The sequence below is a fragment of the Schistocerca nitens genome, chromosome 8 (genome assembly GCF_023898315.1).
Source record: "Schistocerca nitens isolate TAMUIC-IGC-003100 chromosome 8, iqSchNite1.1, whole genome shotgun sequence".
NCBI classification, from domain to species: Eukaryota; Metazoa; Arthropoda; class Insecta; order Orthoptera; family Acrididae; genus Schistocerca; species Schistocerca nitens.
In genome coordinates, this window is record NC_064621.1 from 35775062 (window position 1) to 35787189 (window position 12128).

A 12128-nucleotide genomic window follows, 5' to 3' on the forward strand; every position below is an offset into this window, starting at 1 on the left:
CTGTCGGCCACTCCTGTCTGAGCCGTTGGGACTACTAGGAGCCTATAAGCAGTGGTTTGTTTATCCATCGATATGGTTCTGCAGTATAATGTGTGCCAAACAAATTGATTTCACACAAATCTACCAATTCATTCAACAGGCCTATAATTACCCATAGATCGCTGCACGCACACGCGCACACAAGCACACACACACACAAAAAATGGTTCAAATGGCTCTGAGCACTATGGGACCTAACATCTGAGGTCATCAGTCCCCTATAACTTAGAACTACTTAAACCTAACTAACCTAAAGACATCACACACATCCATGCCCGAGGCAGCATTCGAACCTGCAACCGTGGCGGTCGCGCGGTTCCAGACTGAAGCGCCTAGAACCTCAGCCGGCCGCACACACACACACACACACACACACACACACGTACACATAGAGTTTCTGGTGCCATCATGAAAATGACGATTCTTCTCCTTTTTCCATTACCACCTTCGTGTTTTTTCCTTTGCCTCTCTGCAAAATAGAAGAGCACACTTCCGTTCACAATAAACGAAGTATTGCAATCAGCAACATTAATAGAAACTCGTACCACCCCTCACTTATCCTGTGCATCAAAATTTGCAGTACGATGGATCATATTACATCGAGTATAGATTTAAATGTTAGGAAGTCGTTTCTGAAAGTATTTGGAGTGTAGCCATGTATGGAAGTGAAACATGGACGATAAATGGTGTAGACAAGAAGAGAATAGAAGGTTTCAAAATGTGGTGCTACAGAAGAATGCTGAAGATTAGATGGGTAGATCACATAATTAATGAGGAGGTATTGAACAGAATTGGGGAGAAGAGGAGTTTGTGGCACAACTTGACTAGAAGAAGGGATCGGTTGGTAGCACATGTTCTGAGGCATCAAGGAATCACCAATTTAGTACTGGAGGGCACCGTGGAGGGTAAAAATCGTAGAGGGAGACCAAGAGATGAATACACTAAACAGATTCAGAAGGATATAGGTTGCAGTAGGTACTGGGAGATGAAGAAGTTTGCACAGGATAGAGTAGCATGGAGAGCTGCATCAAACCAGTCTCAGGACTGAAGACCACAACAACAACCCTGAAGGAAAAAATTGCGACCCGTACAAAATGATTAATGTAGAGTAGTGAAATTTCAGAATACATCTGTCTAGGTAAAACGTTTAAGTGATTAACACTGCAAAATCTCCAGTTACCCCATTAATCCCAGACTTAACTTTTTCCTTAGATTTTGATTTCAGATCCACTACCCACATGGATTAATAATCACATTATGAATGTTAATATATGATGACGGCCTTAAATTTATAATTTTATTAACGTATGATATATCATACGATGGACAGTAAGGGGTAGAATTCCTTACACAACTTTACCACAAGTAATATGTTGAATTTTTTGTTATTATCATTTATTAGGCGAATAAATGAAGAAAAAGTACAATAATAATTTACAGGAATTGTAATGTCCATTTTATTTATGTTATAAGTTTCCATTTTTTTTAAAACATCAAGAATAAATGGCAAATTCATATAGTGGAATCAACAAAATACCTGTACTGCATTACATTAATAAACTAAGACATTACAATAATAAAGGACTAATGACAAATTTGATGAGATATCAATTAGATGTAGCTAAACACCACCATTTGAAACCATAGCGAATTGGCGTGTCTCTTATCAGCCGTTTCACAAAGTGGTGGCCATAATAAGGCTCCATGGCCTCATCCAAGGAGATGTTTGATACTAGAGGTTCTGTGGTATCTTGAAATTTCTTATTTAGATGTAAAGTTAATGGCCAAACCTTATAAACTTTATCTTCTTTTTCAATGGTGTCATTATCACTGACATGGAAGACGCTATGAATTTTGCCAAAGTATTTCTGGAGATAGAATCCGATCAAGGACATTGTTTGTGCCAGGTCTGATCTCCCAGTACATACGTCTATGCATGATCTTACAATATCCAGATAACAGCAAAATAGCGATGTATTTGTAGATGTCATCATGACTTATTTGTATGTTGTGTCCCTTTTGAGCAGCATATTTTACTGTCTCTCTCGTCAGAATTTCAACCAAATCAACATCAAAAACTTTACGAAAAAGACTTACTGGAGTCGAGTTTGATGTGCAGAGATGTTCTATTATATCAAGTGTAGGATCACAGGATACATTACATCTTAAATGAATCGGACCAACTGCGAGAAAATGACGCCTTACTGCCCACAATATATTTCATATGTAAAGATATAAGCCAGTACCACAACGAATCAGATAAAATACTATTTTCCAATTTGTGCTTATATACTGTATTTAAGTATTCAAATTACTAATCTGTAATAACATGAGAGAAATTATGAAACTGCACATCATAATTTTATAATTACTTACTTCCTGTCCATGACGAGAAGCAGCAGAGTCAATAGCACTAGAACAAACGCTTTCCACTAGGAAATAAACAATCATGATCTCCGCTCCTACTGTCAGTTTCAACAATGGACTTTCATACCAGCAATAAAACACAAAAGAAATATTTCAGTTGTTGACAAAGAGCTTCTGAAAACAAATATGCGTGAGAAGAGCAAGCGTATGATAAATCATACCATGGAATATAATGGGTTAATGTAAGTGCGAGATAAGACATTACAAACGTGAAGTGCTTGTACATTAATAGCCGGTTTAACCTCTAGAATGATGAACAAAAGCGTGGAAACGTGCATCCATTGTCTTTTAAAAGCGTCGGATGACAGTTTGTGGCATACAGCTTCATGTCTGTTGCATTAGGTTGGTCAATACAGAGACGGTTTATTCTGGTTGTGGATGACGCTGGAGTGGTTGTCCAATGGCGTCCCATATACCCTCGATTGGAAACATATCTTATGATCGAGCAGGCCATAGTAACATGTCGATACTCTGCAGAGCATGTTGGGTTGCAACAGCTGTATGTGGGGTTGCGTTATCCTCTTGGAAAACAGCTCCTGGAATGCTGTTCACGAATAGCAGCAAAACAAGTCGGATCACCAGCCTGACGCACAAATTTACAGTGAAGGTGCGTAGGAAATCGCAAGAGTGCTCCTGCTGTCATACGAAATCGCATTCCAGAGCATAGCTCCAGGTGTGGGTCCAGTGTGTCCAGCACGCAGACAGGCTGGTTCCAAGCCCTCAACTGGCCTCCACCTAACCAACACGCGGCCTTCCCTGGCACCGAGGCAGAACCAGCTCTCACTAGAAAACACAACAGACCTCCACCCTCCCCTCCAGTGAGCTCTCACCCGACACCACTGAAGTCGCAAATGGTGGTGGTTCGGCGTCAGTGGAATGCACGCTACACACCTTCTGGGTCGGAGAAGTCCATCCCTGAACACCGCTGCCAGCTATTATGTACAGTGGCTATAGTGCTGCCAAGACTTTCTGCAATATCGCAGAAGGAACGTCCAGTTTCTCGTAGCCCTATTACACGACCTCGTCCAAACTCATTCAGGATCTAATAATTGTGTTTTTGTTGCCTTAAAGGCCAACAGTTCACCACGACAATAGCCTCATTACACGGCCTCCTTCAAACTCAGTGAGGTTTTAATAATGGCATCTCTGTCGTCTTAAAGGCATTCTTGACTAACCAACTCATCACGTCCATTCTCAAATGTAAGTAACGCTCACGACCGTTACAGTGTGTATTTAAAGCAAACCTGATCTGCATCATCACAGTGGCGCTACTAGCGCCACACTGATCAGACTGACGCGAAATTTGAATAGACATCATCTTTCAGATTTAGAAAGTCGCCTGTCAACTTTCGTTATGTCGCACTCCCTCTTGGTGCTGCAATTTTTTGCCGTCGGTGTGTATCGTAGGGTGGTTAAAGTGCTTAAGATTTTTACAAACCTTTATTTCGTGCTACACAAGTAATGGTTGACTGTCTAATTCATTAAAACGTATCCGAACAGTCAGCTTAGAAATGCAAGTTTGGTTATCTCTATAATCGATGTAAGCAGTTATAGTACAGTATGAACTTTCACTGCGCAGCGAAGTGTGCGCTGATTCGAAACTTCCTGGTAGACTGAAACTGTTTGCCGGATCGGGTCTTGAACACCGAACCTTTTGCTTCTCGGGGGCAAATGCTTTACTGACTGCGAGGCCATTTGTTTTTTGTTTTATTACTTTTCAATTTTTTTTTGAAAATAAAACTCTACTGATGTAAAATCTACAATTCCGGGACAGAAAAAAAAGAAGAAAAATTGGAAGAACACAGTGAAACAAGGCTCCAGAACAAACGGAAAAAGAACAAAAAAAAACGAACAAAAAAAACTAACCAGTAACTTGACGGTTAAAGGCAAGCTGATGTATGCGAGGGTTGGAACTTTAATAGTTTCAACTATTTATTTCCAGCTCGTACAAAATAGATACGTGTTTCAAAGTTTTACTGACCTTCATAGTAGTCACCAGCATTGTGTATAACCCGCTGCTAGCGATGTGGAAGTCGTAGGATACTCGTAGCAGTGCCAGTTGTGTTGACAGTTCGAGCGGGGCGGTCTATTGCCCGACGAATTTGTATCAGTTCTGAAGCGAATGCCGTGAAGTGTTTCCTTCAGTTTAGAAATCGAGTTGAACTCACAAGGGCTTAAGTCAGGGGAGTGCAGTAGTTGGTATAGGACTTAGCAGCCCTATCAGTCAAACAAACCAGTAACAGCTTGCACTGTACGTGCTTGAGCATTGTCCTGCAAAATGATGGTCAGGTCCTGTAGAAAGTGTCATCACATCTGTCTCTATGCTGTTCATTTTTGGAACACAACCTACCACCAGCTTACAGACAGAAGTGGTGACAGTTTCTGCAGAACCTGACCATCATTTTGATGTGCAATGCTCAAGAACGTACAGTGCAAGCTGTCACTGGTTTCAGAATGAGATTTTCACTCTGCAGCGGAGTGTGCGCTGATATGAAACTTCCTGGCAGATTAAAACTGTGTGCCCGACCGAGACTCGAATTCGCGATCTTTACCTTTCGCGGGAAGGTAGGAGACGAGGTACTGGCAGAAGTGAAGCTGTGAGGACAGGGCGTGAGTCGTGCTTCGGTAGCTCAGATGGTAGAGCACTTGCCCGCGAAAGGCAAAGGTCCCGAATTCGAGTCTCGGTCGGGCACACAGTTTTAATCTGCCAGGAAGTTTCCTGTCACTGGTTTGTTTGACTCATTGGGCTGCTAAGTGCTATACCACGTACTGCACTCCCCTGACTTAAGCCCTCGTGAGTTCAACTCGATTTCTAAACTGAAGGAAACTCTTCACGGCATTCGCTTCAGAACTGCTACAAATTCGTCAGACAATAAACCGCTCCGCTCGAACAGTCAACACAACTGGCACTGCTAAGAGTATCCTACGACTTCCACATCGCTGTCAACGGGTTAAAAACAATGCTGGTGGCTACTCAGGAAGGTCAGTAATACTTTAAAACACGTATCTACTTTGTACGAGCTGTAAATAAATAGTTGAAACTATTAAAATTCCAACGCTTGTATTTGCAAATACAGCACAATAACGTGCAAGCCAATGGGCGTTGACCATTTATTGTTGAAAAGCACGGGTATTTTTATCGTTCTCACACCCGATTACGTAGTGGGTCTGGTGTCCGAGTAGCCATACGATCGAATTACTCTTCGCCGGATGGAAAATGGGGAAGTCCGGACAGACAAGTTCAACCGAGAAAGCACTTTCAGCTGACCGGGTAAGAGAAGCCAGTTATCTGCGAATCCGGTGCGTGTTCTCGTCCACAAGAGACGAGTGTGTGACGTAACGTATCAGGTAGATGACAAGCGTCGCAAAGATCAGTCGGACTACGACCAGTGCGATGAAGGCGTTCCTTGGTCGGGATCAAATTGTGAACGACCCTACACCACTATGAGGCTACATCCATTCAGAGGATAGGCAGGCTAACGTGAAACAGTACACCAATGGCGAGCCCATTTCATGTCGCTAGACTGATGACTGTATTCCTCAACGATAAAGCAAAGATCTAGGGGTAAGGTGTGTCACTAATAAAATGTCAGCTCTCAGAAAACTTATAATAGTATAAAATTCACGTGTGTACCGCAATTAGAATTGATCCGGTCGACGTCGACAAGGAGAGTGAGACTGGCCGGTCGAAGACACGTAAATAAAAGAGATGTGATGGAATGAGTAGCTCGAGTACATGTTAAAACGTTATGTGGTATAAACAGTACTGAAGCCTTAACTTTGATACTGGTAATTCCCAGTGGAGAATCGGTATGCCAATCAGGCAAAATCGCCGTGAATACTGAGGCAATCAACCCACCTACGCACCAGGTTGAAGATACCCGTTTCGTAAGACACTGTGTTCTACGGTGTGAAAAAAAGTGGTTCTGAGCACTATGGGACTTAACTTCCGAGGTCATCAGTCCCCCAGAACTTATAACTACTTAAACCTAACTAACCTAAGAACATCACACACATCCATGCCCGAGGCAGGATTCGAACCTGCGACCGTAGCGGTCGTGCGGTTCCAGACTGTATTGCCTAGAACCGCTCGGCCACCCCGGCCGGCTCTACGGTGTGAAGAAGTTCGTAACTGCCTACTGCACATCCTCGTCTGACAGAACTTGACGACACGTGAAGGCTTTTCTTAAGGGACTGCAGGGCGAGATGAGGATTATCGGCCGGATGCACTGGTGTGTCCCACTTGTTTGGACGCAGCTTCTACGTTCCGACACCTGCGATACGGTGAGGGCGTTATTATGAAGCAGCAGCACCGCTCGTCGCAGTTTTCCCAGACTGGTTATCGATAGACATGCTGCTCCATACACATTCTTCACTTTGTGAAGGATGTCTATCAGTGCTTGTCCTTTGGCAGCCAAGAAAGTAATAACAGCATGTTGGCCCTATTTGGATGTATTTGGTAATAACGTTGCCATAGTTGACGCTTCCCCATTTACCGTGCGCACATCAAAAGCCGCGAATGCCGCACCAGTCGCAGGCCGGTGTGGCCGTGCGGTTCTAGGCGCTTCAGTCTGGAACCGCGTGACCGCTACGGTCGCAGGTTCGAATCCTGCCTGGGGCATGGATGTGTGTGATGTCCTTAGGTTAGTTAGGTTTAAGGAGTTCTAAGTTCAAGGGGACTCATGACCTCAGATATTAAGTCCCATAGTGCTCAGCGCCATTTGAAACACACCAGTCCATTGCCTGCACGTTAGTGTATACATACTTGCATCTGGGTTACGTTGCGTTGAAACGTCCCCTTAGAAAAACTTATAAATGCTTGTGCTGGTAAACCTCTTACGTTATTTGATTTTCAAACAGCTGAGCAGAACTGAACGGACTTAGACATTTCGCTCTCTACTTATTCTGATCAACACTAAACTGACACACAATATTTTTAGCGCAACGCAATCTGGCTTTCAATAATCTCTACAAAAGAATGGTCCTGACTAACAATAACCTATACCTTTCATGAATCACTTACCTCAAAAAAATCTTCGTTACTCTAACTACTGTAATACAGCGAGCGCCACTACTGCCAGCTAAATAAAAAATTCTAAATACTGAAGTCACTAACTACTAATAGGCATAGTTAGCAAATGAAAGATTTTGATAGAGAACAAACAATGTATTTACCTTAATAGTGTTTAAAAGTCGTACTATATATATATATATATATATCAGTTCATGACATCCAGTCTTACAAATTTACTCTTTACGGCGGACACACGTCCAGATCATCCGCTCTCAAAACTCCGACATCTCTCTCCCCACATCCACCACTGCTGGCGGCTCACCTCCAACTGCGCAACGCTACGCGCTGTTCACATCCAACTGCCCAACACTAGAATATTCCAACAATGCAAACCAGCCACAGACTGCACACAGCACAGCCAGTGATTTTCATACAGAGCGCTACCTGGCGTTACCAATATAAAAAACTAAACAGCCTACTTACAGCGTATACGCTGCAGCAACGCCCTGTGACAGAAACTTTTCGATCGTCCCTTATGCGTCACCATACGTTTGCAGAGAGCTGAGAAACAAGCAGGAAACGCCGTGTATACACTGGTAGATCCTCCGAAGAAAGAACGTGGATAATAAAGTAGCAGTGATTAAGAGCGCACGATCTCCAGACCTCACGCGACACACCGTGCTGCTGGTTGCAGGTGAAGTGGTGGCAGACGTTCAACGAGCCGGCCAGTTTCGTGGCCGGCTACTCGGGCAACACCGCCATAGCGCCGGCCATCAACTCCTCGGGCGTGGGCGACTACATGGCCGCCTACACGTTGCTCAAGGCGCACGCCGCCGCCTACCGCCTCTACGACGAGCAGTACCGCGCCACCCAGCAAGGTAGGCAACCGTTTCCTCCACTCCACGTCTAAGTGTGCTCTTCCCGGAGCGGCAGCAGGGTCACTCCGCGACTGAGGACGAAGTGAAAATGGGCCTCACGGCCGACTAGAAACGCTGGTCTGGCGCGCACACTGGTGACGTCAGCAAAGTAGCTCCATCAGCCGCAAGCAGAGTTGCGGCTTGACGACGCCCGCTGGCGGTTCGTGGCCAGAGCTGTGCACAACGTCGCACACTCGCCTCTCATGTTGCTCTAAACCAGTGGTTCCCAACAGCGGTCCGCGAGCTATGCCAGAGAGGTCCGCAAGATGCTATTAGAATAAAAAATATGTTAAATTATTTCGTATGATAAGAGATTTTTTTGTTTTGGCTGCTTCCTACGTGATCAGAGCTTTTGCGAACGCTAACTTCTGCGTATAGCGTCTTCCTAGAGCCAACTGACACTAGCACACCTTGCATGAAATTAGTGTTTTCTTATTTTTCACACATGTCTACTCAATGCAATCTCAAGTGTAGTACACTTGACAGACCAATACACTCAGTTTTAATTTTTTTCCTGTCATTTTCAGTTCATACTCAATTTTTATTTTTTTAAGGAGTTTGTTATACTAAACAGCCAGATTTGAAGACAAAGATTTTAAGTAATAATCAAAAATTTAACAATAACAACGACGGCTAAATTGAAAACGTTTTAAGCTCAACATTTTTTCAATAATGACTATGTCAATATTTTTTCTAACAAGGGAACCTCCCCATCGCACCCCCCTCAGACTTAGTTATAAGTTGGCACAGTGGATAGGCCTTGATAAACTGAACACAGATCAATTGAGAAAACAGGAAGAAGTTGCGTGGAACTGTGAAAAAATAAGCAAAATATACAAACTGAGTAGTCCATGGGCCACATAGGCAACATCATGGACACTGTGAGCTCAGGAGCGCCGTGGTCTCGTGGTAGCGTGAGCAGCTGCAGAACGAAAGGTCCTTGGTTCAAGTCTTCCCTCCAGTGAGAATTTTACTTTCTTTATTTTTACATCGTTATTATCTGTCCGTTCCTTCATTGACGTCTCTGTTCACTGTAATAAGTTTAGTGTCTGTGTCTTGCGACCGCATCGCAAAACCGTGCGATTAGTAGACGAAAGGACGTGCCTCTCCAATGGGAACCGAAAACATTTGATCGCAAGGTCATATGTCAACCGATTCCTCCACAGGAAAACACATCTGATATATTCTATACGACACTGGTAACGGCATGTGCGTCACATGACAGGATTATGTTGTCGACCCACCTAACTTTTACACTTGCCGAATGGGTAAAAAGATTCTTCTACCTTGCCCGATTTAGGTTTTCTTGTGGATGTGATAATCACTCCCAAAAAAGTGATGAAAACACAATAGTTTGTCACATGAACTGAAAATAAAAAAATTAAACTTTTCACTCGATGGAGGATTTGAACCAACGACCTCTCGTTCCGCAGCTGCTCACGTTACCACGAGACCACAGCGCTCCTGTGTTCTTAGAGTCCTTGATGTCGCCTATCGCCCCATGAACTACTCAGTTTGTATATTTTGCTTATTTTGTCACAGTTCCACACAACTTCTTCCTGTTTTCTCAATTGATCTGTGTTCAGTTTTTCAGTGCCTATCCACTGTGCCAACTTATAACTAAATCTGAGGGGGGTGCGATGGGGAGGTTCCATTGTAAGTACCAAAAATAGAAAACATATAAAACGACTTTTAATTTGGCTTTTTTAGGCACTTGATACTGTGATATGACAAGGTACCAATCATGCTCGATAAGGGGGTCCTCGACAAAATTTTGTTGGGAACCCCTGCTCTAAAGAAAGTATAAATGACATAACTGTTTGTTAATTATTATTTACTCTCTGAGCAAAAAGCACAGCGGTTTCATTAACTGCTTTAACTGTGAAGTAACTGAAATCTGTGTCCTCACTGAAACAAATGTTGGTACTGTTTCATTATTTGTAACTACAAAAAAAAAAAAACCCTTACAGCACACACACACACACACACACACCCCAACCCACCTACCCACCCACCCACCCACACACACACGCACATACATACACACACACACGCACAAACTTAAAACTGAAATTTTCTCTTCTGTGTCTAAGATTCTCCGAAATTTTCATAAATGGGAAGTGGGATGGAATGACTGAAAAATATAGCATTTACGCATGTATTTACACAAAACTGCAGTAAAATATGCAGAAAATATAGCATTTAGATATTTATTTACAAAATATTCTGTGTTGTCCTCAGTATTTTTAACTGGCTGCCGCTTAAGTTTGCTGGCGACAGTGTCACTGATATTCTTAGTCAAATTATTTATCACTACCTTGCATGATTGGGAATTGATGTTTTGCAATAGGTCGTCCAAAGTTCTCTGGCATTTACAGGTATCACCCTCAACAATATCACAGGTCTCCATCTTTAGACTACACATTTTACGCAAAACAGAACGATGATTTAAATCACTAATGATAGTACTTGAATACACATCCAACATACAGTATGTTTCAACATTAACCAAGCAGTAGTGATCACCACAATAACATTGTCAATGGGAACTGTCAACCTTCCAGGGTCCATTCTGCAACGAAGTCATTTGGGATAGATAATTCAACCTCCTTATCAGATTGCACACAAGAGGTGCAAATCTCTCAGTTTTTAAGAAGAAGTACCTTCTTTGCAGCATAATCATATATCTCCCATCAGTAAATGCAGAAAACTGTCTGGTACCTTTGATAGTTTGAAATTCTCCCTTAACACCACGGAATATTTGTCAACAGTTGCACAGTTATCATTTGTGTCGGAACAAGTAAGGAGAGTTATCAATTGTATTATTTTATTCAAAGAATTAAGCAGAGCCATAGCTTCGAATCTTAATTCTTTTCTCACTCTCAGGTATTTGGACATAACTTAGATAGTAATTTGCCTTACTGAGCTGACAATAACAAGTAAATCTATCTTCCAGATTGTCATTCAGAAACTTGCTCATAAATATTTAATCTGTTTTGTAATGTACAGATACATATGGAATCAAGGCTAAAACGCATCAAGGGTATTCATTAATGAGTGAAAAGTCGGAGGGCTTAAAGATTTTTTCAACCGTTTTTAAGAATGATTGTAAGAAGCTATTTATCCTAATAGGTTGCCTGTACTGATTGTTGAATCTTTCACCTTCATATGCACCTTCAACATCCACTGTGTGCCACCAGTCTCAAATTATTTGTATGAGTGATGTTCCGACCCTGAAAAGTCTGTGTCCTTAGAAGTTAAGAACTTAAAACAGCTACTTCCTTTTATCAAAAACTTTCAGTGCTAGATTAACATTTTGTTTCTGAATGTTACAAGGGAACAGGATCTTAAATTACAGCAAATGATTATATTTTGCTAGTGAGCCACTTTGTTTTCTGTATATCAAGTCCAAAGAGCCCGCAGCTCTTGGTCCAAATCATCCTGCGACTGTCGACGTTTTTAATTAAAAACTCGATTTGTGCCCTGAAAGATTGTCTTCCAACATATTCGCTGCGTGCTGAATCACAAGATTCTTTTTTAGGGTAATCAGGACACTCAAATTGGTCATAACAGTTACAGATCCAGTAATGCTGGGTATTTCACCTCTCTTATCAATAAAACGCAGCAGTATGTTTTGTTCACTCTAAACACAGCACCATTGTTTCTTGTTGAAATGGACAGCACTCGAAAAGTACACTCATGTTGAGAGAAAACAGAACACCTTGAATGAC

At 42.3% G+C, this 12128-nt stretch overlaps 1 protein-coding gene across 1 annotated transcript in view; it reads left to right on the forward strand.

Annotated features, from left to right (window-relative positions):
- LOC126198829 (myrosinase 1-like) overlaps positions 1–12128 on the forward strand; it is a 113118-nt gene that overhangs the window by 45261 nt on the left and 55729 nt on the right. Inside the window, exon 5 of the mRNA XM_049935402.1 lies at positions 8175–8358. Coding sequence (XP_049791359.1) covers positions 8175–8358 — 184 coding nt within the window. The remainder of the gene's footprint in view (positions 1–8174; positions 8359–12128) is intronic.